Here is a 26,055-nt window from a genome sequence, read left to right as displayed (position 1 = left end):
GGATGCCTTCTTACTTCTTAGTACAGGGAGGGTATTTTTCATGCAGGAGATTTGTGTCCTGCTTTCAGGAGGACAGAGCGGGCTTGAGTGTCCTTGCACTGGCTGATTCCCAAGTACCTTCAATTCAAAATAATCAGTATGCCACCGGGGTACATTTTGGGCGGTCTGCCCTTAGTCCTTATAGTATTCCATTTGGACATCTCAAAACACAAAGGGCTCTGACATACAAATGTCACAATTCATTTTTAAAGAGAGTTGTAACTATCTGCACATGCAAGACTAGGTTTTAATTTTAAATATGGTTTTCATTTGAAATAAAATTCCTTAAAAAGAGAAAATGACTTTAGCATTGGCAAAGGGAGTCCCCTAAGAAAAAAATGTAAACAGATGGCTGAGAAAGATCACCCACATGCTGCACACATATCTTGAGGAGGCATTTCTAAGAATGAAGTGGCACTTCCCAGCCTGGGCCACTTCCCACAAGAATCCTTATTTTACCCAGAAAAAACATAAGGTTTATACCTGTGGCCAGGAGGAAACTCAGCAACTCTTTACAATTGCCCCACCATGATCCAGACTAGTTTCCAACTCCCCGCAATGCTCCAAAAGAAGCTAATAAATCAGTGTTCAGTGATCAGTCCTGAACTAACATCTTCCTGTATAAATGTGCTGTTAAGCCCGAGCTAAGCATATTAGGCATTCAATTTAATGTATGACACACATCTGTTCCACTTTCTCAGCAAGCAGAAGTTTCATGCTAACTTAAATCCCAGACTTAATCAAGGAGAACAAAATCTTGGCAATGTTTAAAACTGAGGTTTAAAATATAATCCAAATGAGGGCAAGAGAGACCATTTTTCTGTAACTAATGAGATTATTGAATACCTAAATCTAATCTGAAAAATGACCTAAGCAGAAACACTAGATTTTTTTATCTGAGCCTATTTATTTTTCCTTTCTAGGCCACCAACATTCGCCGAAGACCTTCTTCTATATCTGTTCCGAAGCACCAAAATGTAAGCAAAAAATGAACCCTCTGCAAACACAGTGGTTTAACCCCCATCCAAGCCCAAAGGCCAGAAGAGAACTCACAGATTTGTCTTTTACAAGGAGAGCACAGCACTGAATCCCAGCCATCAGCATCTTGTGGGGGTTCCAGGCCACAGAGTCAGCTCTGTTATGTAAAACAAAAAGGGCATGTGAAGGAGGGAATTTAATTAGCTTCTACTGGCCAGAGGAATACTTTCCTTTAGGAGCATAAGCATTCAACACTCATAGCCAAGTCCTCAACAGGATTTCTTGTTTGAGTTGTTTGGGAAGCTTGGAGTTTTAAAGTAAAACAATTACTTCGTCTCTTTGTCCGTTTCACATGTCACTTAAGTGTGCAAAATCCAGAGAGACTCCCTTGCCTAAACAAGAGGTGCTGGGCCCCAGAAAATGAATTTACCTGTGGATGCCATGCAGAAGCTTGCGGTGTTTTCTGGACATCAAAGCTGAGCCACCCCAAGAAGCCTGTTGAGATATTTATATAATCACAACAATGTTATTTCAATATTATTTGTTGGCCAGTCCGTTGTCATAGAAAACTCTGAGCGACAACCTTGAGGTGCCTTACTTAATACTTTGCTTTAAACCGAGATTAAGCAATGTATATTCCAAAAGCTTTTGCTTACTGGTTCTCACTCCAGCGGAGAGCAGAGCCTCATCACAATAGATGGCCTCCCGCAGGATTTAAATTCACACATCATAAGAAATTAGTATATTAACCTGTTGAGTTGTGTGTGGATAAAAAGTGATCCAGAAGACACAGTCCAACCCTTCTCTAATCTAGAATCTAAAATAGACAATATCTTTTGTTTTTATTTTTTTAGGCTCATTATTGAAGTATAGCTGTCATGCAATGTTAAATTAGTTTCAAGTGTACAACACAGTAATTTGACACTTCTATACAGTACTCCACACTCACCACGATAAGTGGAGTCCCCGTCTGTCACCATACATTGTTATTACAATATTATTGAGTATATTCCTTATGCCGTACTTTTGATCTGTGTGGTTTATTTATTTTATAACTGGAATTTTGTGCCTCTTGATCCCTTTCACCTATTTCAACCACCCTCTCCCCACCCACCTATATGGCAACCACCTGTTTGTTTTTTATATTTAAGAGTAAAATAGACCATATCCTTTGCAATGCTGGCATTGTCTCAGACACAATGGGCAAATGCTGGTAATGAAGCATGAGCTGAAGGCTGGCATTCCGAATAATAAATGTGGCTTATGCTTGACAGGGTGGTTAGAGGGGTACACAGGAACTCATGGCCAACTAGGAAGGGCTAGGTGGATCCTACTAATTAGATCTTTTTGGCCAAATAGCTTTCAGAAATAAGTGCAAATAAAAAAATGCAAGAGTGGAAGAAAGGAAGCCTGGCACTTAGGAAAGATGTCCCCTGGAGACTTATGCACTATGAACAAAGGACAAGATGGCTGAGAATAGGAAATGGAAGGAAACCTCACAGTCAGGAAGTCTGGAGGGAAGGAAGGGAGAATTACCATGAGTAATAAGGAAGTCAGTCTGGTCCCTGCAACTGAGCAGACTTCTAAGTGTTAATCTGTAGGACGAGAAAGGGTCATGGCTGTGAGGGAATATGAGGGGACCAGCTTGGGCCATGTTGAAAGCCTCCATAGTTATCAAAACCACACAACATTGCATTGGGAATGGAGACATTATTACCTCAAACTTTTAATGGAAAATCTAAGGCTCAGAGGTGGGAAGTGAATTGTGCAAGGTTTCACAGGCTCTAAGTATTAGATGTGGGAACCAAAGCCCATTCTTGCTTTAGGATAGCATCAAAGCTTAGGGTCAAATGGTAGAATACAGTGTGGGGAGCTGAGGGTGATGGAAGGAGGTGAGTCCAGGAGCTCACACACCATACTCCCACACCTTCCCATCTCCTGTAGCACCTTGGTCTCCTTTTCCTTCCTCAAAAGTAAACAAATGCTCCCTATCCTAATGAGCAGCATGGAATTTTTAAAATCATGTGAACTCTTTTGAGGCATTAGCTTCCCAGTTTAGAGGAACTTGCAGGGTCAGAAACAGCTCCTCCACAGACTTAGTCCTCAAAAGAGCTGACAGGAGAAGAACCTCACAGCCCTGAGGGCAGTGCCCTACTTCTATTTGCCTCACTTTCTGAATTCCTAACCCTCAACTTGCAAAAACAGCAAAACAATTACCTAAATGTTGAAGAAGTGTGGTTTTTCACCTCAGTGAGGGCCGTCATCTATCAAGCTAAGACTACCTGTTAGGTACCACACTTACCATCTTACTTAACGTTGTCCTCTTTAGTTCATTAGTTAAGAAATTAATAGTAAGACCAAACCACACAGGGAAGTAGAGGCAAGCCCCTGACTTTAAATACAGTGTTTACTACCTCCCCGAGACTTGGAACTAAGAGTGGGTGAGACATTTCAAGATGCTCTACTGGGAGCGGGAAGCTTTGCAGAAGCCACACAACTTCTGCTTTGGAGAAGTGTCAGACCAGCTGGGACTTCCTAGTCTAGCTGGTCCGGCTCTTCTAGTCTGAGGCAGAGGCTGAGGTAACATTTGCCCTCCTGAAGAAATAGAAAACTAAAGTTTTCCTTATGCAGTTGCATAAAGATGCATTGTAATTAACCAAATATAAGCCTATCAAAAGTAAGAGTCACCATTTTTTAGTGTACCACAAAGAAAGGGAAAAAAATGACCAACATACCAACTTCAGCTACCTTAATATGTAACAAAATCAGTGTATCTTAGAATTAATGAAATATGTTACATATGCAGGGCAACTCAATTTTATGAAACACCCAGGAGGATCAGCAACCATAATTACGTTAAAAAATAAAGTAGATGACAGTTTTTTTATATTTTAAAATATGTTATAGAAAATTTTCAACAGGCCAAGATAACTACTGCAATTTTGTTAATTTTTATCTTTAAAATTAATAAACTATACATCATGTATGAAATTTCTTCAAGATAAGCTACATGCCCCTTTATCAAATTTTATCAACAGATTCAATACTATTATTATGACAATATAATGTAATATTACATTATATCCAGCCTGTAATATTAAAACATGAGCAAATATTATCTCAATGTGAGAGCTAATTTCTTTACCAGGTGAGACATACTGTTGTCCAATTTTGTATAATACAACTAGATGCCTACTATGTGCAAATTGAATAATTTGTTTGGCTTAAACATTTCCTTATAAAAGTGTTTCCTTAAAAAATTCAACCTCTGTTTTTTTCTTTTTTTTTAGAAAATCTAAGGAGGTTCTCATTCATACATACAAGTCGCAATTCTCTCTGAGCCTCTCTTAAGTCTCTTAATCTCACTCCCAATTTAGAAACTGCTGTATTTGCTCTGCTTTACATAAACTATATAATTCATATTTGATGTTTCTTTTATGAGAATAGAATTTTTAAGTATAACCGCTGACATATTTGATTTTTCCCCCTTATTTCCATAGTCACAAAGTACTCATTTTATATTATCTTTTAGGACATAATGTATTATTATGCTGCGAAGTCTATAAAAATCAATAAGATAAAAGTTGAAATGTGAACAGATATAAATGCTACAATCCCATTTGAAGTCACAAATAATCTACCTGAAGAATTGCCACTGGCATACTAATAGAGCCTGTAACTCTAGTGAGCTTTATATCACAGCTGCTTTTACCAAGTATTAGCATATGCTTAATGAAGGCCTTGAGCTGCTGAAAAATTCTCTCTGTTATACAGACACTTTACTTTGAACGCATAAGATCATACAAACTATAAAACTATGTGTAGGTATATCCCCCAAATGCTGTTACCTTCCATTCAGAAAGTCAAAAAGAGCGTTTTTTTTTTTTTTTAATGCTAAGGAGGATATGAATCACTCACTTACCAGAAGAAAGTTCCCTACAGTGTCATCAGTAAGTTCAATAGTCTCCTCTATTTATTTGGTTGAATCAAACTAATTAACTCCCAGCTTTACAAAAAAAAAAAAAAGAAAGAAAGAAAGAAAGAAAGAAAGAAAGAAAGAAAGAAAGAAAGAAAGAAGAAAGAAAGAGAAAAGAAAAAGGGGAAAGCTCAATAAGCATTCATAACTGTCTGAATTCAGACTTTTAACCCTGGATTAGTAGAATTTGAAGAGTTACCTTTAATTAAGGAAAATTTTATCATGAACAACTCCAGGACTTACAAAATAAATTAGAAAAAAAAAGCCAATTCTTTACATCAGAAAATAATGAAGAATGTAAGTTATCTCAATTCTTCTCAAATAATTATCTATGATGGATCCAGATAAAATCTACTTTAATTATAGCATGAAATTATGTAATGCAGCTTTTTGCATTTTCCAGCTGATTGGAATCATGTAATGTCAGAGCTAGAAGATGTTTTACAGACCCCATCAGCCACTTCCCTCTTTGTAAATGAAAGCAAAGCCCCAATGGCCAGGGTTGCAATGAAGAAGAGGCTGACTGGAACCCAAAGGCAAAGCCTCTTGATTTTGTAGTTCAGTGTGTCCCTCACACCATACTGCCTCAATGACCGTAGAAGCAAGGGACCAAAGAGAATAGTTCATGAGAGAAGAGGAAATAAAATGGAATCCGAAAAACGAAACCAAACTTTACATCAAATCTGGCATCGTCTTCTTTATTACCTTATGGAAAATGACAGATTTATTTCTCCTAATTAGAAACACTACACTAAAACAAGAGGAGCTGGGGACCTCACGTCTAGTTTCTGAGAACACAAAACACTTCCTACCAAAGCTGCAAACAGACTGGAAAGTTAAACCGATTGTACATTCAAATGCACTTACGTCCACGTGAAGCCAGAGGCCATGCTTCTCACAGATGTCTGCTATTTCATCCAGAGGATCAAAGGCCCCCAACACAGTTGTACCAGACGTAGCACAGACCAGAAATGGAGCTGCTCCCTGTGAGGAGGACGCACATACAAGAACCATCACCATCACCACTAAGTTGGTCCTATAGTAGGTTGGTAAACATAATGCTTACACATCCAGTAATTTATCTGGTTGCCTTTGGAAGTAACCATTCAGACAGAGTGTTGTTCAGCTTCTCCAGAGTATGACCTCTAGTCATTTCCAAGAAGTCAAGGAAACTGAGACAGTGTTAGGACAAGTCCTTTGTCTCAGCTCCATATGCATTGTTAACTGTTTTTACTCTCATTTTCTTTGCGAAGGGTTTTCTGTTCTTTAGATTTCCCACATAGAAAGTGAATAACCTCCACGGCAATGGCCAACTGGCCTTCTTTGTGATTCCTACATCCTTTTAGGGGTGATTCACTGGCGCCCGTGTGCCAGCATTGCTAAGCCTCTGCGAAAGAAAAACAAGGATGATGGGAAAATAAACAGTTCCAGGTGCAAACCACGGAGGCCTGTCTGCCTGTCTCCTTATCAAGTGAGTGCAATTACAAAACAGTGTGATTAGGCACAAATTGGCATTAGAGAGGACAGAGTAACCTCGTTGGGATACACTCTCCAAAATGGGTGCCCCATAAGGAATCCTTTAGAATGTGCTAGAAAAGAGAACCTGCATGACTCCTACCATGATTCTGCCTCTTCATACAACTGATGGTCGCATCTTGTAAAGTAAACGGGTGCCAGAGGGCACGGGCGATGGAGAAGGGAGACTGTGGAACACATGCAGAGCTGGATGGTAATTCTGGCCGAGCTAGCCTAGCACGTTGGCCCCATAAGGAACTTTATAGCAGCCAGATGCATTGCTCACCGTGGAAGCACCTCGGAGGGTGAATTTGCAGACAAAGGTAGGGGTGGGGAGAGCAATGAGAATCCTAAGACTTCAGAGCACTTGAGGAATAAGTGACAAGAACATTTCCCTGTCTATAAAGTCATTTTATCTCCATTTAGGATGGAGTCATTTTGTTTTCTTGGTTTTATCTTAAAGTGCAGTTGTTCTTGCAATATATTTTTATGTCCCATTTAATGTCAGGAGTTATGCCTTTTGAACCAGACTCCTGCCAATTTAGCTGGCCTTTGACAGAAAGAAGTTATTTCTCAGTGGAAAGTGGAGCAGAGCAAAGACACTTGCTCTGAGAGGCATAGGAAACAAAGCGATGGTACCCAATGAATTCATTTGCCATCTATGGAGATGGTTGTGACACATGGGATCCAGTCCACCTGAACCTGTTAGAACAGGACCAGTGGGTGATAGAGCCCATAAAGAACCATGGGCTTTGGGAATTTTTCCCTGTGCTCAACTACCAACAGATTGCATCTTTATCATGTCAGTGACCTAAACAAAATGAGACCAGATTCACATCAATCGTTAAAAGTAAGAGAAAAAAGTAATTTCCTGAAAACATTGAAGGTGTCTTTAATGTTTGGACTGTTCCTCATAAGCTATGTGACACCCTGACAGCTGTGAGGAGATACTTTTGCAAGCCATTACAGCCTATTAATGAGTTTTCCTCACCTTTTTAACAATCTAGCTATAAATATCAAGCCCAGAAATCAAACTTTTGCAATCTGGACTTAACCTTCCAATTTTTTTCTCCTTTCTCATATCTCCTGCTATTAATGAGAAGATTCAGTGTAAAGGGTATTGATTGTGTACTGCTGATGAGCTGTATTCCCTAAGAAAGTTTGTCACTTGAAACACTCAACAAAAATACTTTCAAATATTCAGTGGTTATAGGAGTCTGATCTTTTCATGAGAACTATAGAACCTCTGACACTTCTGTGGTTTTCACCATCTTTGTAATGGCATCAAGTAAAGGTCACTGCTCAACAGATTTTTAATGGGTTGTGGTGGGCCAGGGAACTGAATCCCAGAAAAAAAATTGATGTGCCATCCCCAAATCTGTAACAATATGAGTTCAAAGTTTAAAACAATAAAGCTAGGTCTGAAGCTACTGAAAACAAACAAAACTAATCACCAAGTATTATCTCAGAATGGATACAAGATTTGTCCTTGGTGAATCCAGGCTCAAGTTTTAACTAACTTGAAAGAAAACTGAGGAGACATACCAACTCTCACCCCATGGCCCTACTTTTAAATATGCCTAAAGCAATTTTCACGTTTTCAAAACTTCTCTTCTCAAATTCTCAACTTTAGGATATGTCAGTTTCATGTACTTTCACAGTCAAAACAAACAAAAATTTGAACAATGAAAATAACAATGACTGCAGTGGAATAAAATCCATCAAATATCCTAGTTTATCCCTAATGATTCTAAAAAAGAAAAATTGTTTCAGCTATCTTTAGGGGATGCTAGGCAACTAACTCACTATTCTGAAAACTCATAAACGAGGGAGAAGAATCATACATTTATCCTGCCCTGGATGTGCAAATGGTTTCCTTAGGGAAACAAAATGGGAATGAGGAAAGGTTTTTCTTTACGGTAGTGAGCCTACCAATAAATAAAGGAGAAACAAGAGAACAGGTTAGAAGAACATCACCTGATGAAATAATGGGTCTAAACAATGATCACCAATGGCAGCAAAATTCATGAGGTGAGAGGCTGATGCAGAGCTCTGTAATAGATGGATCCGTAATACCAGAACCCATGGATCAACATTAGCACAAAAAGAGACTGGAGATGTGTTCTCATTGAAGGACAAAACGCCACCTCTAAAGCCTTCCTGGTAAAAGTTCAAATCTGAATTTCACTAAGTCTCAAGATCTCACTGCCAAATTACAGAAAATATAGAGAACAGATGGACTGTACTGGGGAGGGAGCACTTAGATCCTCCAATTCTTGATGTCATCTCCAAAATCCACAACCTGGAAAACTCTACAGGATAAAGGACTTGGTTTCTTCAACAGATCAATTGCTGGGAGAGAAAAAAGGAGGAGGGAGAAGCTACAGATTAGAAAAGATTGGTATGATGAATCAACCAAATGCAACATATGGACCTTGAATCCTTATTCAAACGAGCCAACTATTAAAAAAGTGCAATAGGAAAAATTTTAATATAGAATGAAAATTTGATGATACTAAGAAACTGTTTCCTGTAATGGTGTGTGGGTTTTCTTTTTTTAATAAAGAGAGAATACATACCTTTTGCAGATATACTGAACTATTTATAGATGAAATGGCATGATGTGTGAGATCTGCTTCAAACTAATCTAATGATGGTGGGAGGGGATAGGGTTTAGACAGAACAGAGCAGAAACAGAACAGAGCATAATAAGCTCACAGATGTTGAAGTTGCATGATGGGTATAAAGAGGCTCATTATATTAGTTCTTATATATTTGAAATTTCCCATAATGAAAAGTTTATGATTAAAGAAAGAAAGAGAGAAAAAGAGAGGGGGAAGGGAAGCAGGAAGGAATCATATGAACCATACAAAAAGCATAATCAATATTCTCCCCCCAACAAGCACTAATGACATAAACAAAGTTCTCTTTGATAGGAACTTCTGTAGAAGATATAACTAGGGGGGAGAAAAAAGATAAAATTAGAACACAATATCCATGGTTCACAGCAGAACAAACAAGTTGTAATAAAGCATTTTACCCAAGAGTGAATGAAATCTGATAATCTGTCTCACCAGACAGCTTTCAAGTCCCCTTGTCATTGGAATTAAAAAAAGAACAAAGATAAATAGAGATCTAAGGACACACAGCTGAAGCCGGTACACCTGTAAAAAGGCAGAATTTTTAAGTACAGAATTTCAAACCAAATATAGCGAACAAGCATGCCTTGGTGATAAGGTTATTTTCATGAAAATTTAAAAAAATATAAAGAGTAAAATAACAGAAATGCATTAAACAAAAAAGTAAAAATTAAAGAGCCTGTCGTCCTTAGAGTGTGAAATCCTGTAAAGAAGAAATATACTTCTATCTCAGCTCAAACCTGGGCTTTTCAGTTTCCAGCAGTTTCCCACTCAACTCTGCTGCTACCTACTGGAAACTTTTGGCTGAGGCTCCAACTACGGGGAGAGCTGTGGTGGGATGGGAGGGAAGCGGTGAAGCAGGTGCACCTAATCCAACCGGCTTTTGGCCCAAGAAGCAGGATGGCTGCCACCAAGGCACCGGTGCACCTACAAAGCAGGGGTCAGGGCCAGCCTCGCCTGGAGCCTAGCAGGTAAGCAGGACAAGGCCTCACCTTCTCCACCAATGAGCACATCAGCTTTACTATATTGTGGAAGCTAAGAAAGAAAGGACACCTGCCAGAGCTAAAATACCAGACCCAGACGTAATACAGTGTGATGGTCTCCGTGATGGGCTTTGGGTGGAAGCAACCTGGGAGGTGAGATTGATCAGGAAATCCAAATCATTCTGAATGCGACCCAGGCAGGATTGGTCTGGCCTCCAGAATCCTCAGTCACTAGTTAGGTAGGAGGGTGGATGCAGGGGCCCTGCTGGCGAGGCTGGGCTCATCTTTTAAGGCTAATTCTAGGCAAGAATCCGGGATATGGTGATGTCAGTGTTTTAACAGGCTCCAGCCACCTGGGAATGAGAACATCTGAGAAACTGCACAGAACATGGAGAGCCAAGCACCTGGAAATAGAACATCTGTAAATGAGTTTCCCTATTTTAATTCTAACAAGCTCTCTTCTCTCTCCCACACACAGAAACAGGTCTGACTGCTTGTGTTCCCTCCCTCATACCCAGACACAGCCTACGTTTCCTTTGCCTTTTTTTTCTCCCGCTCTCACCTCTTTGCTGGCTTGCCAGATTTGCTTCTCCAGTTCTGCAGGTATCATTTTACCTCTAGGAGACACAGATTGGAGACGTTCAGTTATGTTTAGTCGTGAGCAGACATTGGGACTGCTTTTTAAAAAGTATGCATTCCCCCTCCGCCCACCAGGCTTCCGGATCCTGTCCCCATTACCTTCCATCTGTTTCCACAAAGCAAACATTCTCTGTACCGATCCCAAGAAAGGAGGCTGCTTTCTTCATAGAGTAATGACACTAAATTAAAAGGATTGAGGGGGGAAAGGAAAACATGAATGCATAACATGAGAAAACTACTGCTTGTTAACCTAAAGTCATATGAAAAAAAAATAAAGTCATATGATTGAGCCCAATCTTTGCAACATTATCACATAAGAGAAAAAGAAAGTAATGATTCACACGAGCTCTGTGAGATAGTGGTTAAAAACCCTGACTTTGGTTGGGATGAGGGAAATCAGGATTTAATTCCAAGCTCTCCCAGTTACAGCTATGGAATCTTGAGGAAACAGCGTATGCTTTCCAAGCCTCAGTTTGCTCACTTAAAGGGGATGTGTCAGTGCCTAATTCATCTGCTTTTTGTAGAATTAAATGAGCTAATATATGTAAAGGACTTAGCACAGAGCCTATCCTAGGAAACAAGTTTGGTCACTGGAGGCTTTCCTTTTTCCAAAAGGTTGAGAGAAGTTGCTCTCGATGCTGCCAATAAGATGCAGCCCATAAGACTCAATATTGACGGAAACAATCTAGTCCACTGCCAACTCAAAACCTTCTGAAGAGTGAGCAAGACTCTGCTTCAAAAATTGCAATCGCAAACCACAGAGGAATTGAAAGATTTTCAAGAGCCAACGGGAGCCAACGGTGAGTTATAAATGCTGATCAAACACTTGACCAATCTTGTTTAAAATTGAACGTAAGATTGAAATTAGACACATAGGGCGGCCCAGGTGGCTCAGCGGTTTAGCGCCACCTTCAGCCCAGGGCCTGATCCTGGAGCCCCAGGATCGAGTTCCACATCCGGCTCCCTGCATGGAGCCTGCTTCTCCCTCTGCCTGTGTCTCTGCCTCTCTCTCTCTCTCTCTCTCTCTGTGGCTCTTGTGAATAAATAAATAACATCTTTAAAACAAACAAACAAAAGGAAATGAGACACATAGGAATGTGGCTAAAATCATAATAACAAAAAGTAATAATAATTTATGGACACCTCACTTTATGCAGCCTTGGCATGCATGAAGCTAATAGGAGGATCTAGAATTAGGTCTGGTCTATTTCTTATTGGAAATGGTAGTATAGGCTTTAGATTGTTGGGTCTTTTTTCCCCCTGCTACATAAAGCCTATAAAATAATTAGCATTCAAACATTGGAGATGTCACTCTTTATACATTAGTGTGGACAGGTGGTCAATTAATTCTTTTTCGTGCCAGAAAAATGAAGGTGCTAAAGGACATTATTGTACCAAAAACCCTTAGTAATTTAATTTGTAGGTATGAATACATTAAAAGAGTAGTCATGCCTTCACACTTAACTTGATATATTACCCCAAATGTGGTAATTTTTTTCTTCTTTTGTCAAGAGAGTTTTATTGGAAGCTCTTTTTTTTTAACTCTGTAAAAATAAATGCAGAAGTAACACCATCAGGAGAAATGAAACCATCCTAAATAATTAATTTCCAAGTATCAAATAGGACACGGCCAAATGCCTGTAGGATGCATTTATTTCAAATTGTTACAGGAACGTATGCATATTGAAGAGTAATAATGTAGACGAAAATGTAATTAATTCTCTACTTGCGACATCAGCCCACCATAGCTAGGGTGACATAACCAAGGTGAATTATTTCTCACAAGAGATTTGGGCTCTGGCAACCAACTATTGATCTCATAATGAATAAATAGTAGCCTATCCCCTTGGCATCTGCCAATAAGGAAAATCACATTGCTTTGCCCTGAAAAACAGCCAGGTGTCCCCATCCAATGTGTCTATTGAATTAAAAAACTGGTAATCTGAAGAAAAGCTTCAGTGGAGCTATCTTTGGCTACCTCAGGGCAAAGTAGAGTCCAATGTCAATCTCAAGTGGATAGGGACAGATAAAATAAAAGTCTGCAAAACCAAAGTATAAACATCTGAAGGCATCAGAGGAGGAAAAGAGCCCTGGAAGTGCAGAGGAAGAAGAAGAAGAAGAAGAAGAAGAAGAAGAAGAAGAAGAAGAAGAAGAAGAAGAAGAAGAAGAAGAAGAAGAAGAAGAAGAAGAAGAAAGGAGAAGGAGAAGGAAGGAGAAGGAGAAGGAGAAGGAGAAGGAGAAGGAGAAGGAGAAGGAGAAGACAACGACGACAGAGGCAATGCTTCAGACACGCTGAGTACTTTCAAGGAAGGGAAAACCCTAGAAGGCCAGAGTTCAGAAGTAACCACTGCCTTTAAAAACAAAAATATTTGCTCCCGTCTCTGGTGAAAGGTAAGTCAGTCATTCGTTCTAATATCCCATCTCCCTCCCCCCCGCAACCCCACCCAGGTTTCATTCATCTACAGAAGACACAAAAATCCCAGGGCATTTATTTCTATAATGATACAACAGCAAGTGCTCTCTGAAAGACAGAAGTGCCCTGGCATTTGCCTTTCTGATTCCAACAAGGATTTTTTTATTGTGACCTTGGGTTTCTCAAGGAACTGCTGCTTTCCCTTCCACAGGTTGTATGCTGGACACTCAGGATCCTTCTAGTGCTAACTAGTCTGGTGCTCAAATGAGCTGCAGGTGGTAGGGAAACCGGGGGTCTGTGAATGTCATACATTGGGGAATGGAGAAAAGCAATGCAGTATAGGGACCTCTTCAACACATAGCTGGTTCAATTCCTAGAGCAGAGTCGCAATTCAGATGGGCTTCTCTTATGCTCAGCCTGACGTCCTAGGAAACATCTGCTGGCCTGTGGAGAATGCTTGCAATAGCATCCAAACTCCTGTCAGACTCACCTAGACAGAATAGGGTGAGTGAATGAGGTACGTGAGGAACCATGACCAGGAGAAGTGTACCCTGGTCTCTCGCCCCACCCAAGCCTCCATCCTGCTAGACAGGAAGTAGGCTGATTGCTGGCTGGCTGGGAGGTAAGGGTTTCTCTTCTCCCCTCACTTGTTAGTAACAGGCAATCATTACTTATGCCAATTCCCCGAATGACTTGAATTATAAACCTATGATTTCCATAAACTCAAGGAAGTCATATCTAACTGCTAATCAAGCCACAGATTTATTACTTTTATTGCTTTTCTCCAAAAGTCCCTTCACTTTAGTTCCTACTCAGTCTGGGGGCATCTACTGTGGGTACACTTGACAGAGCAGGGGTTCTATCATGATGTTCCAGGTCTTGGCCAAGAGTGAACTTACAATCAAAACCTCAAATATGCAAATATACCTCCAGTGGTGAGTGCATATACCCTGCATTCGATGATACAAGACAGGGATGGAATGGTTACCCTCACGCCTAAAAGCAAACAAGGGAGGTATAGCAAAAAGAGTGACATAGGGTTTAAACCCTTTGAGGAAACACAACCTCCTTTAATACTTTTTTTTTTAACCGATGAAATGGTTTGTTGTAATAAGTGGTGAAGGTGATCACCAAAATAGGAGCTAAAATGATGCAAATGCTATGACTTTAGTCTCTTTGGCAGAGTAGGGAAAGGAAGGAGCAACAAGGTAGAGTCTGGATGAATGGGGTGAAAATCTGTATTTGGAACTATAGTGTGTTCAGAGATACAGAGTTTTACTGTGGAATTCGCATTGTTATGAGCCCAGTGCTTAGCAAAAAATTACCTTCAAAATTCCTGTGTTTACTCCCTAACCCCCAATACAATTGGATTAGGTTGGGATGAGGTCATGAGGGCAAGACTCTCATGATTCCTGGCCTTATAGGGAGAGAAGGCAGGGACCTCTCCTTCTGTCCACCAGTACAAGCCAAGGAAAGATCACATGAGCACACGGTGGTCCACAAACCAGGAAGCGGGATCTCACCAGACACCACGTCTACCATCACCTTGACCTTGGACTTCCCAGCCTCCAGAACCGTGAGGAATAAATGTTGTTTGTTTATGCCAGCTGGTCTATGATATTTTGTTACAGCAGCCTGAGTAAACTAAGATGTCTATCTAGTTCTTGGTTTTTCTGGCTCCATTTTCAGCTGGCATGTTAGCCACAGCACATTTTACCTCTTTTTGCTAAAATATCTCCACTGGAGATTTAAAGAAAAACAATAGTTCTGTTTTCCCAACTGCATGAGGTTTCAATTTCTTTTCACTCCCAATCTGGCCAGCTACACCTGTGTCACTGATCTGTCCCATGCATAATCTTTATTCTAGGCTTCCATAGACTTCCTTCCCCTTTTCTGGAGCAAGTATTCCAGAAAAGAGCTCTAGTATGTTTTAAACCAGAGAATGAAGAAGGCAAAAGTGAAAGCACTGAGCTGATAGCAGAGGCCCTACCAAATCAGCTTTCACAGGCATGGAAATAGCAATTCAAAAGAAGGAACTTTGCATTTCTGATATGCTGGCTTCCACCAATGGAAATGCTCAAGTTTGGAACCCAGAGAAGGAAACTCAACTCTATAATAATTTCAAAGAACCAAGTGTTTTTCCCTAGATGTCTACATTCCCAAACACTCTGCTTGCTACAGAAGAAGCTTTCATGAAGAAGGGCCTTGAGTGGCTGAGTTAAGAATCTCAGATTAGATGATTCCTTCTAGACGCCTCCCACAGCCAGCGCCCACTTAGCACTTGGCACTGAACTAACCAGGGCAAAGGGAAGCCAGGGCAGGTAGAAGACATGGGAGGTGGCCAGGTTTTCTCCCACTGCCTAGCACTTATTCCACAATATACTGCTTCTGCAATAACAAAGTAACTCCTGCTCTTCTAGGGAAATAACAGATACAGAAAGGCCCAACTGGAAATAACAGAGAACTTTTAGATGCTGCCTGTGTTTCACAGGAGTTCCTGGATTATCACAGAAGGTACAGAAGCTCAACTCTTACTGCCAGGAGGCCAGGAAGAAGCAATGGTGGGTTGGACAGAGCCACCCACTGGAATCGCACAAGAAGAGAAAAGGAAAAAAAAAAAAAATCTCTTTTAGTTAAGACTGCCCTTCAGCTGTGCTCATCTATTCTACCCATATTACTATAGCTAGGTAATTCTCCTCCTAGTAGTAAAACTAGCTAACATTTTTGTGTATCTATAATGTGCCAGATGCTGCTTTACATGCATTAACTCATTCAGTCTCTGCAACAACCCACTTAGCCGTGACTACTAAGCTCATGTGGCTGCTGCGTTGCTATGATGGTCCCAAATTGTTCACTTCTCCCTGTATCCATGCCCTTTGCAAGGTGACTTTGCAGCAAGTCTCCTCAAGAGAAAGAGTCTGGGGGGATCCCTGGGTGGCTCAGCGGTTGAGCGCCTGTCTTCGACCTAGGGCGTGATCCTGGAGACCTGGGATCGAGTCCCACATCGGGCTCCCTGTATGGAGCCTGCTTCTCCCTCTGCTTGTGTCTCTGCCATTCTCTCTTTCTCTGTGTCTTTCATTAATAAATAAATAAAATCTTAAAAAAAAAAAGAGAGAGAGAGAGATAAAGTCTGTTTCCAACTTCTTAGATCTGGGCTCCTTGACATCACTTACTTCACTAAGAAAATGAGGTAGAAATGACAATGAGCCAGTTCTAAGCCTAGACTCAAGAGGCCTGGTAGGTTTCCATGCTGTTTGTCCCCTGGATCCCTGTCATCACCACACACCTGGACTAGCCTGTTGGAGGATGAGATACACGGAGCAGAGAGAACTCCCTGAAATCATCTCTGTAAGCCTAGTCCCAGATCAGCCAGCGGATGGCACCCCTCAGATACATAATGGAGCCCAGCCAAGAGCTGCAGAAGGGTCCTGGCTGTCCCAAGACTCATAAGCAATGATATCTAGCTATAGTTCTACACCACTGGGCTTTGGGATAATTCGTTAGATACACCAGTTAACTGATGATTATTTTAACAAATTAGGAAATGGAAGCACAGAGGATTTCATCAACTTACCCAAGGTCATTCAGATAGTAGTGGAGTAGTAGTGGAGACAAGAATTGAAGGCAAGCAGCCTAGCTCGAAGCCACAATCAGACCGCCTACTTTGGTGGAGGGTAAAAGGACATATTGTGGCATGGAATCATGTGTGTGTGGGGGGGGAGGGGTAATATTCACTGTTTCTGAATATCTCCCTTTCCTCTTGAAAAGCCTTTGTGTTAGCCATTCAAAGTAATCAGTTATACAAGGCAATGTGAGTCTTCTGACAGCGCTGAGTGATCATCTATGTTCTAATAAATAGGACACTCAGAGAAGAGATTCACAGAAAGAGATAACACTTTCAAATTGAATGTTTTCTTTTCTCAAAGAAAAATGTCATAGACTCTAAATTTTAAATAAAGGTGATGTACAAAACTGAGTGGCCAGGGGTTACAGTATCAAAACCATCAGAATTTCCTTGGAAATGAAATATGGTGTTATACTCAGGCATATTAGTCACACATGGATAGGACCAAAGTGTATCAGAAGCCCCCCCACACACACACACACACAAACCCCCTTAAATAATGCATTATCTAGATCTGATATCAAAAATAATTTTTTACCTCTGCGGATGTGAAAAGGATTAATCTTGGCAACCCAGACAGCCCCTTTTCCTTAATATCAGGACAATATTTGTATCTAGCTAAATTCATTGCATACATATTGGACACCGAACCACCTGCAAAAAACAAAATTGAAATGACATATTTAGAGCGTGAAATTACAGCTCCCTAAAGGCTGACCATAGGGGAAGACATGAAAGGCTACAGCTGCTCTAGTCTAATGACATATCCCCCCAGGAACCATCTGAGCACCATGCCCCATCCATGACTCTTGCACACTTCCTGACCCCCAACTGCAGCAATTTCCAATCTCAGCGAAGACCAAAGTTTGGGTCTATTCTCTCATTCCAGAGCTTTTCCAAACTAAAAGTTTCAATCTATGGGCAAGGGCCAGTACCCAAATCTTCATAGTTAACAATTTGTCTGTCCCCTGACCAATAAAATGACAATACATGCTCATCTCTGTCCCAAGAAAGGACTGTAGGATGAACAACATGTGATTCAGAAACCTTCTCAAGTAAAATTGATTAAAAACCTTGTAGCCCTTCCCAATTTCCAGCAATAGGTAATTTCATTTGTTAGGTATAAGTCCTAAATTGTAGACATCTCATTGGCTTAACATTTATGTCGGTTGTTGAGCATGTATGCAAAATGTTGTCTCTCCAGAGAAAGGAACAAGCTAGATTTTCAACAAATAGCATTATTTTTATCTGACTTTTTTGGAATGTGCAAATCTTCAAGGAGTTGTTCCTCATATAACACATGAATAAATGTTTAGGTGTTTGCAGTGGAAGGGAGATGGCAATAACTAGCTGTACTTACCTGGGTTAAATATTCCATCCCCTTCTTTCCAGCCAATAAATTCAATCATTTTCTTCAGAACCGCTTCTTCCACTAACAGAAACACTGGGGACACCTCATACGTATAACTAGATAGATATAAAAAACACTTCACTTCTATGACTAGAGTCAAACCATCCCTTTGGGGTCCCAAGAAATGTACATAGAGTTTTATTCAACCAAGTGGCTATGGAAGTACAGGTAGAGTTTTTGGAAATTTATCCAATTGGAAATAGAGAAATGTGCAGTCAGTGATGGTGCTGGTCATGGTTTGATAACTGCAATTAGCTGGCATGATGGCCAATAGCTGGCTGGTGGCCTTAGGGATACGCAAGCTACTTCAGCAATCATAATTTACAGGAACCCTTCAGTTCCCTTGAGAGAGATAAAAGCAGTGCATCTAGATTTCTTAATATTAGTCATGAGCAGTGACCATTTCATTCTTTGGATACTGCTTTGTGTGCTGTTAAAGAAAAACCATTATTGGGTGTCTGGGTGGCTCAGCTAGTTAAGTGTCTGCCTTTGGCTCAGGTCATGATCTCGGGATCTTGAGATTGAGCCCTGTGTCAGGCTCCCTGCTCAGTGGGGAGTCTGCTTCTCTCTCTCTCCCTCTACCCCTCTCCCCAGCTTGTGTGCGCTCTCTCTCTCTCTGTCAAATAAATAAATAAATAAATAAATAAATAAATAAATAAATTCTTAAAAAAAACTATTGTCATGGCAACTAGGTTTTCTTAGGTTACTACCATGAGTACTCTAGCAATCAGCTCTGGTTATTCTACAGAGAAACTACTCATCCTGAGCTAGGGTTTTCTCCACTACATGACTGTGTTTCCACAAATGGGAAGTGCTCTGTGGGATTTCTCTTATCATGTGATGATTTTATTGCAGAGGACTACCCAAATCCCCTGTCACTGAAGGCTTTGTTTCTCCAGGCTGGACTGCTGTTGTCAGAGAACACTAATTTAGCCCTTTTGGGAATTGCCTCAGGGGCATGGAGCCATCTTTCCCAAGGTCACAACCTTTCCTCTTATAATTGGTCTAGCTGGAGGTATAAAGGCCTGGCCATATAGCCCCAACTCCAGACTGCTCTTAAGGGCCACTGTAACTCCAGAGACCACCATGAAGTCAGCCAATCTGTCTGTCTCTGCTCACTCCTGCTGCCTTCCCCCCATCACTCATGCCGATCCCAAGGGCATTCTTAATAAACACCCTGCTCACTAAACTCCATTTAGAGAAGATTCCCAGGGAACCCCACCTGGGAGGGTTACCATGCTTTGTTTCATAATATTTGAGCTTCTTCTTTCTCCAGATAACTTGAGGGTGACTAAATTATCTATAATTTCCTTCTCTAACAATTAGGCCATTACATTAAATTGTATCTAAACAAATGTGTACTCCAAATATGTAAGCTAGCCAGATACACTTAAATTTACAGTCACAGAATTTAATGCAAATATTTTAACACCCTGAAGGGAAAACTTTGGAAACAAGGGGAAACAAAAGCACAAAATGATATAAAACAAAACAACAGAACACCTACTATGTGTCACCTCCCTACTTCCCTACATGCCAAGCACTCTACAGACATCATGTCATTTTGCAAACAATCCAGGTTCTATTTTCAACCATGCTAGGAAGCCAGTTCACACATATCAAAAGTGTGGGGAAAAAGTATATATGTTTATGTGCACCTGCAACTATAAATGAAATAATCATTCACTTTTTAAAAAAATTAATATTAAGCCTGCCTTAAAAACTGTAGGCTCAACTGTAAACCTGGGGACAGCCATGGAGGTGGAGAAGAGGACAATATGGAATGCTCTCGCGGCTTGCTCACATTTTCAGCGGATTGTTCAGCTTAGCAACAATTTAATACTTTGCAAACCACTGCATGTTTTAACTAAAAGAACCCAAACAGGAAGTTAGAAAACCCAGGGCATAGAAGGAAAGGTTCATAGAGTTGGGTAATTTTACGGTTTCTTCTGTCCCACCTACCATGTAACCCTTCTACTCAGTGTAAACTAATATCATTTCATATTACCCCACCAAAACTAGGGGTGACTTGGGGTGACTCTAACTGAAGTCACCAGTGATATCTGTGTTGCCAATTCAAGGGGAAATTTTTAGTCTCTGTCTTAAATACTCAACATATATGCTTCTAGACACACTCTCCCCCACGGCTTCCATGCCTTCCTGCTTGATTTTCTCCCTCTTTTCTCTCTCTCCGTTGTAGGCTGGTCTTGCTCCTCCTAACCTTGAGGTATTAGATGTCCTCAAGGCTCATCCTATGTTTCGGTCCTCACTCTATATTCTTCCCTGCAGACCCCGCTTCTCCATCTCTTGGTTTGTTTTTATTCAAAGTGTTTTCATCCTGCTCATCAAAATCATATGTTTAGCTTTGAAAATATATCAGTGTTTGGGACACAGCCACAGGAATTTAGAGTTAATTGGTCTGGGTTAGGACCCAGGCCTCAACGTAATTTTTTGGAAATGTCCCAGGTTGATTCTAATGGACAGGAATAGTTGAGCTTCACTGACTTAAGGCATCCCATCCATGCCCACCATTTCAATTACTATCATTCCCCTGTAAGTCCTAAATTGATACCTTTCGTAGAGATATCAGAATTCCAGGCCCAGGTATCCCTCAGCTTGGCTGATACATGCTCTTGAATAGCCCAAAGTCACTGCAAACCCAGATGCTCACAACTGAAAATTAAATTCTTGCTCTTGCCTTTTTCACCATATCCCTGAAAACTAGTCCCCTTTTCCAATGCTTCTTATGTCAATGAATGACGTGACCATCAACCCAGCTACAAAAGTCAGAAACTGAGGCATCATTGTATAAACCACCTTTTTTGTCCTCATTCCCAAGGTCTAATATATCATCCAGATCTTTCTGTTTTATCTTCTAAACACACTTTTCTTTCTCTCTCTTCCTACCATTTCTAAGTTCAAGCTACTTCCATCTCTCACCTAAGATAATGCCCTCCTGATCAGTCCCCTTCAAATCCACTCTCCATATTTTGAGGGATCTTTTCAACAAGCTAATGGCATATAATGAGTTAGAAACCTTTAAAAGCTTTCCTTTGTACTTAGAATAACTCACAAACGTGGCTCACTGGGTCTTGCACATCTGGTTCCTATCCATTTCTCAAACCACATCCTCTTTTAGATTCCTATAGCTTTCTCAGCTATACCTTCACTGACCTTTCAGTTCATAAGATACACTATGCTGTCTTCTGCCACAGGGCCTTTGTGCATACAGCTCCCTCTGTTTGAAACTCATCTCTCCTCTTTTTGCCTACTTAGCTTTTACTCATTCTTCAGCTATTAGTTATCACTCCCTCAGAGAAGACTTTCTTGAGCTCCCAACCAGGAAAAATTGTCCCACTTATATTTATAGCATCATGCACTTCTTCATATGCAAATTAAAATTTTACATTAATTTATGTGGAGAATTTTGATTAATTTGCATGGAGCATCTCTATCTCATGAGACTTTTTGCTTCATGGGGGCCAAGTCAAGGTTTGTTTTTATTCAGAGTGTCTCTCCAGCACTTAGCAGAGACATGGCTTTTCATGTGGGAATGAATGACAAGATGCTTAAGCAATTTTCTCATCTGTTAAATGGAGATAACCATGCCTGCATTAACCATCTCACAATACCACTATCAAATCAAACATCTCTTTAAAATACTGTGAAGTGTCATTCCATTATTTATGATGACACTATACAAATGAAACCATGCAATAGAAATTCATGGAATAAAATTTCACCTAAGAGATCCCTAATGCATGCTCTGTGTAAGAGTCCAGTAAAGTGATACTTACACACTTGGGTTTAATGCTTCTGTCATAAATCGGGCCACCAAGGAGTAATAATCAAGTCCAGCATACAACTGGTTGAAAAATCTTGGATGGTCTGTAAATTTAAGCAGAGCATTCATCTACACAGCAATAAAAAAAAAAAAAGACTCTCTATACAACAGTAACATAAATCAATCTTTCAGACAGTGACTGCAGCCAGATACAAAGGAGTGTATACTGTATGAATTCACTTATATGACATTCGATATCAGGCAAAGCTGATCTATGGAAACTGAGGTTAGAATTGGGAAGGTGATATTCACTAGGATGGGGCTTGAGGAAGGCGCTGGAGTGCTGGGAAGGGTCTATATCTTGATATGGGTGATGGTTACTCACTCATGGACATGTATACATTCATTGAGCTGAGCAGTGAAGATTTGTCCACTTTACTGAATGCAAATTATGCCTCTATCTTAAAAAGAATTTAAAATCTAATCATGCACAAGGGAAATAAATGTTGAAGACCCACCTCATAACCTTTTCTACTAAACAATAGCTTGCTTCTAAGTAACACTTGGGCATTCTCTTAAGAACTCTGGTTTATCTGTTCCCTTTTTTCTACAACCCAGATCCAAATCAGAACCCTTGAGAACTGGATTATTCAAACTACTTGTCTGGTATCAAAGCCTGCTACCTTTCTCTTCAGAAGCTATCAATATCAATTTCCCTATCTTTAAATGCATTTCTCCCACCAACAAGGTTCACTTCGGGCTACCAGCAGTGAGTGGCCTTTTCGTTTTTCAGATTGGACCATTTTTCATGGTGCAACTGGCATTATGTAGATGGAGTAAGATGTGACTCATCATGCAGCTTACATAAACTTTCTAATTCAACTTACTTCAAAGGCAGTAGCCTTTAAGACTCAACTTCAGTTCCAACTTTCTATTTTTTTCCCCCTCCTATAAAAGGTCTCATAAAGGTTCTTGGCTTTACACAGTGTGAATATTCACACCAAACACCAGGCTAACTGACTTGACATTCTCAATCATAGGAAGCCCAGCATGACAAAGAACAAAGAGGCAGGAGGTCTGTTTCTAAATTTGAGTATTTGAGAACCTTTTTAGTTAGTGATTTCTCATTGCAACGTACAACATTTGGTTTTAGCGTTCTTTTCTCTTTAAACAAGAGGTCCCGGGATCCCTGGGTGGCGCAGCGGTTTGGCGCCTGCCTTTGGCCCAGGGCGCGATCCTGGAGACCCAGGATCGAATCCCACATCAGGCTCCCGGTGCATGGAGCCTGCTTCTCCCTCTGCCTATGTCTCTGCCTCTCTCTCTCTCTCTGTGACTATCATAAATAAATAAAAATTAAAAAAAAAAATTAAAAAAAAAAAAATAAATAAATAAACAAGAGGTCCCATAAAAAAACAGAAATCCAAGAGAATGTTTTTTTAAATGAAATATGGAAAACTTCCCCTAATCTGGCAAAGGAAACCAGACATTGCTACAAGTAATTTTAATAAGATTTTTTTTTTTAGTTCCGTGTTAATTTATGATTGATTTCCATGGTAACATTATGGAAAATATCCAGTAAACTGAAAAATCTACTGCATTAAATGTCATTCTACACTTCTGACATGCACCATAATAATAAGATATGTATCTCTGCTTTTGAAATGCTAACTGGGTTTTTGATACATACACCAGACTTTCCCAAGGGAATATAAACCAATTATTTTTAGCCAGGATTTTATTATGCTTTTTCCACTAAATTTAGTTCAGTGTCAGAATTCACAAAGCATAATGCCTGCATGGTCTTAAGCACTAGATTACCTTTACAGCACACTGCGAAATGCATATTTTGGAAAGTTACTTCCTTAGTTCTGGAACTTGTTCACTGGGTGCATAGCTATTAATGGTTGGAATAGTATGTCAGCACAAGACTAATACCACGCTACCATGCTACTGCATTTACAAACGATCATAGTGGTTAAGCAGTATTGTGAAGCTATCACAGCAAAAACTCCCTATGTGTTCATTTTTTTTTTACACTTTCCTAAAGTTTTTCATTTCTGATCCTGCTAGATTTGATCAAATAATTCAGCAATTACCAACTGCCAAGACTTCATTAGTATCTTTCCAATCTATTCCTGTTTATAGTAAAGACACCCTCCAGCACATATTTTGCATGTTCTGAGCCATCAAAATTTAAAGTCCCTTAACAAATTCTATAATCAAACTATCCTTTGCCAGTGTGCACCAACATAAGCAAAGATAAGTAGCAGCCATAATATATGGTCTTGATTATAAATGGAGGATAGAGGATTGCCAAGGAGTAGATAATATTTCTGTATGATGACTAATACCAACAGTTTTTCTATCCATTTATCTTTGGCCTTGACAAAAATCTGTATTAAGGATTAAGTAGCCCATTATAAAGATATCAGAACCACTATTTTTTTTATCCTAGAACACTGGGATCCACTTTCTTATCCCAGAAACACTGCCATACTAAGCTTTACTATGAGGTAAATACATGCTTAAGAAAATATAAGAACTTGTTAGGGGCACAGATCAAGGAGGCAAATGAAAGGTCTTACTAGTTTTGACGCTGTAGCGTATGACATCCTGGCAGAGCTCCAACAGCCTGTGGTGTGGCTCTCCTGTGTCCCTCATCTCCAAATCAAGAAGTTGTTTCAGCTGTTCAGGGGGCCGCCACTCACAAACCTGGACATTCAGCAATGGTAGTTAATTGAGCTCCCACTGGAGCCAGGCATCAAGAGGAAGTTAGCATCATGGACCCTACCCTCATGGAGCTTCCAGAGAAGTGGGAGAGACCGAGATTTAAATATACAACCATAGTCCAGTGTGAAAAAGCTGTGATGGTGACCCAGATGTCATTAGAACAAATGAGGGGCCCCATCTTCAATTTGGAAGGTCAAAGATTTCCTGGAGAAACTGATTTCTAACCAAGGCAAGATTAGGGGATGGAGGAAGGTAAGGGGCACTCTAGGTGGAATTAATAGAAGTTGTAAAGGCTGAAATATAAGGGCACATCTGAAGAATGGATTTAGTTTGGTGTATTAGAACATGGGATTGGTGGAAGGGGAGGCAAGAAGGGAAGCTGGAATGCCAAAATAACTTCTAGCTAGTTTCTCTGCTTATACCTTTACCCTTTTCCCATACAGTCTATCAACCTGGCACCCAGAATCCAGAATCATACCCTAAGCCATGGCTGTACCTCTGCTAAGATATTTCAGTGGCTCATTTCCTTCAAAGTAAAGCCAAAGTCCTAACAATGACTTCAGATGATTCTGTATAATTTGCTTCTCTTCATGGTGTTTCCTCCCAAGTCTAGCACTGCTTTCCTCCTGGCTGACTCTGCCCCGCCACCCTGACCTCTTTGCTGTTCCTTAAACACATCAGGTACACTCTCCTTTAGAGTCTTCAAACTGGCTGTGCCTTCTGCCTGGATGCTCCTACCCCAAATGTCCTCATGGCTAATCTCCTCAGTTCTTTCAAAGCTTTGCTCAAAAATCACTTTCTCAATGACAGCAATCTGATTCCCTTACTTAAAATCACAAGCTTCACATTACCCCACCCTTATCAGTCCCTTTAACTTTTCCTGCTCTCTCTTTTTCCATAGCACTTATCTTCTTTCAACATACCATGTAACTCATTTATTGTGTCCCACATAGTCTCCATGAGAGCAGAGCTGTCCATCTGTTTGCTCACTGCTCCCAAGTAACTAACACAGTGCCTACCACACAAGAGGTGCTCCACAAAGATGTGATGAATGAAAGGATGAATGAATGATTGAGATAAATGAGACCTGGATCATGACGAATTTTCCGTGGCATGTTACAAAATTTGAACTTGGCTCTAAGGCAGCCATTGAAATGTTTAGGACAGGGGAGTGATATGAACATCTTTGTGCTTTGGACAATAGCTTTAGTTGCTATATGGAGATTCCAAGTAAAACTGAGAATAAGAGGTGACTAATAAACCAAGCAGAGGGTAGTATTCTGGATAAGGTAGATACAATTGGAATGAAGTACTTCCAGAGAT

The 26,055-nt window shown here is 40.3% G+C and overlaps 1 protein-coding gene across 4 annotated transcripts in view; it reads right to left on the bottom strand.

Annotated features, from left to right (window-relative positions):
- The window catches only part of GADL1 (glutamate decarboxylase like 1), a 163,779-nt gene that overhangs the window by 103,013 nt on the left and 34,711 nt on the right, over positions 1-26,055 (bottom strand). For all 4 annotated transcript variants that reach the window (XM_025461084.3, XM_025461085.3, XM_025461087.3 and 1 more), the window contains 9 exons: positions 24,588-24,714; positions 22,016-22,106; positions 18,168-18,274; positions 17,346-17,461; positions 10,869-10,948; positions 10,693-10,747; positions 5,861-5,977; positions 1,448-1,512; positions 1,093-1,174 (listed from right to left, as the gene is read on the bottom strand). In XM_025461084.3, coding sequence (XP_025316869.2) covers positions 1,093-1,174; positions 1,448-1,512; positions 5,861-5,977; positions 10,693-10,747; positions 10,869-10,948; positions 17,346-17,461; positions 18,168-18,274; positions 22,016-22,106; positions 24,588-24,714 — 840 coding nt within the window. The remainder of the gene's footprint in view (positions 1-1,092; positions 1,175-1,447; positions 1,513-5,860; positions 5,978-10,692; positions 10,748-10,868; positions 10,949-17,345; positions 17,462-18,167; positions 18,275-22,015; positions 22,107-24,587; positions 24,715-26,055) is intronic.

This window comes from Canis lupus, chromosome 23 (assembly GCF_003254725.2).
Source record: "Canis lupus dingo isolate Sandy chromosome 23, ASM325472v2, whole genome shotgun sequence".
Taxonomy (NCBI): Eukaryota; Metazoa; Chordata; class Mammalia; order Carnivora; family Canidae; genus Canis; species Canis lupus.
The sequence above is the reverse complement of the archived record's forward strand: the minus strand, read 5'-3'. Positions and strand labels throughout refer to the sequence as shown.